The sequence below is a fragment of the Plasmodium reichenowi genome, chromosome 9 (genome assembly GCF_001601855.1).
Source record: "Plasmodium reichenowi strain SY57 chromosome 9, whole genome shotgun sequence".
In the NCBI taxonomy this organism is placed as follows: domain Eukaryota; phylum Apicomplexa; class Aconoidasida; order Haemosporida; family Plasmodiidae; genus Plasmodium; species Plasmodium reichenowi.
Window position 1 is genome coordinate 291,561 of NC_033654.1, and position 881 is coordinate 292,441.

Here is an 881-nt window from a genome sequence, read left to right on the forward strand (position 1 = left end):
ACATATATGTATATACTTTTGCATTTATTTTTTTTTTTTTTATTTACTAATAATCTTTCTTTGTAATTATTTTTTTTTATCTCCCATTTTTAATAAATTCTCTGTTCTACAAAACATATTCCCTTTTTATTATTTTTAATGATGTTATATTTTTCGTTTTCCTTTATTTTTCTTATGCACTTAATTGCATATAAATATAAAAACATTAAAATGATATAAGAAAGAAATAAAAAAAATAAATAAAGTTATAGGAGAATATTTTTAAATAACAAGACATCGAATTAAAAAAATATAACATAAACAATATATGTATAGATTACATTTAATTAATATTTTTTTTTAACAAAAAAAAAAAAAAAAAAAAAAAAACAGCTTTGACTTTTTTTTTTATTTATATATTTGATAAGAATGGTTAATACATAAAAAATAAACTAAACAATTAAAATATATATATATATATATATATATGTGTAAACGTTGTGGTTTTATTTATCCAAATTCTTCATATACCTCAACCATATTAAGGAATAAAAAAATAAGGGGATAAAATAAACTGAGTATGATATGTTAAGTATCTTAGATATATCTGCTATCTTCGTTATCTTATTCTACATAAACAGAAAAAAATGTAATAAGAAGTATATAAATCGAAGATAAAAATAGGTATCTTTATATAAATTATCGTTTTAGAAAAAAAAAATTTTTAAAATGAAGTAAATAAATTAATGAATATATAATAAATCCTTTGACATTTATAAAGTTACATAGGTATTTCATGCAGTAAATAAAGGACATTACATATATTATATATATATATATATATATTTATCCATTTATATTTATATATATATATATATATATTTATCTATTTATATATATAT

General features: G+C 15.9%; 1 protein-coding gene across 1 annotated transcript in view; it reads right to left on the reverse strand.

The window, feature by feature from the left end:
* Positions 1–485: 485 nt before the first annotated feature.
* PRSY57_0906200 (putative membrane protein) overlaps positions 486–881 on the reverse strand; it is a gene marked incomplete at both ends in the record, with an annotated part of 2,077 nt that continues 1,681 nt past the window's right edge. The window contains one exon of the mRNA XM_020114771.1: positions 486–608. Coding sequence (XP_019970470.1) covers positions 486–608 — 123 coding nt within the window.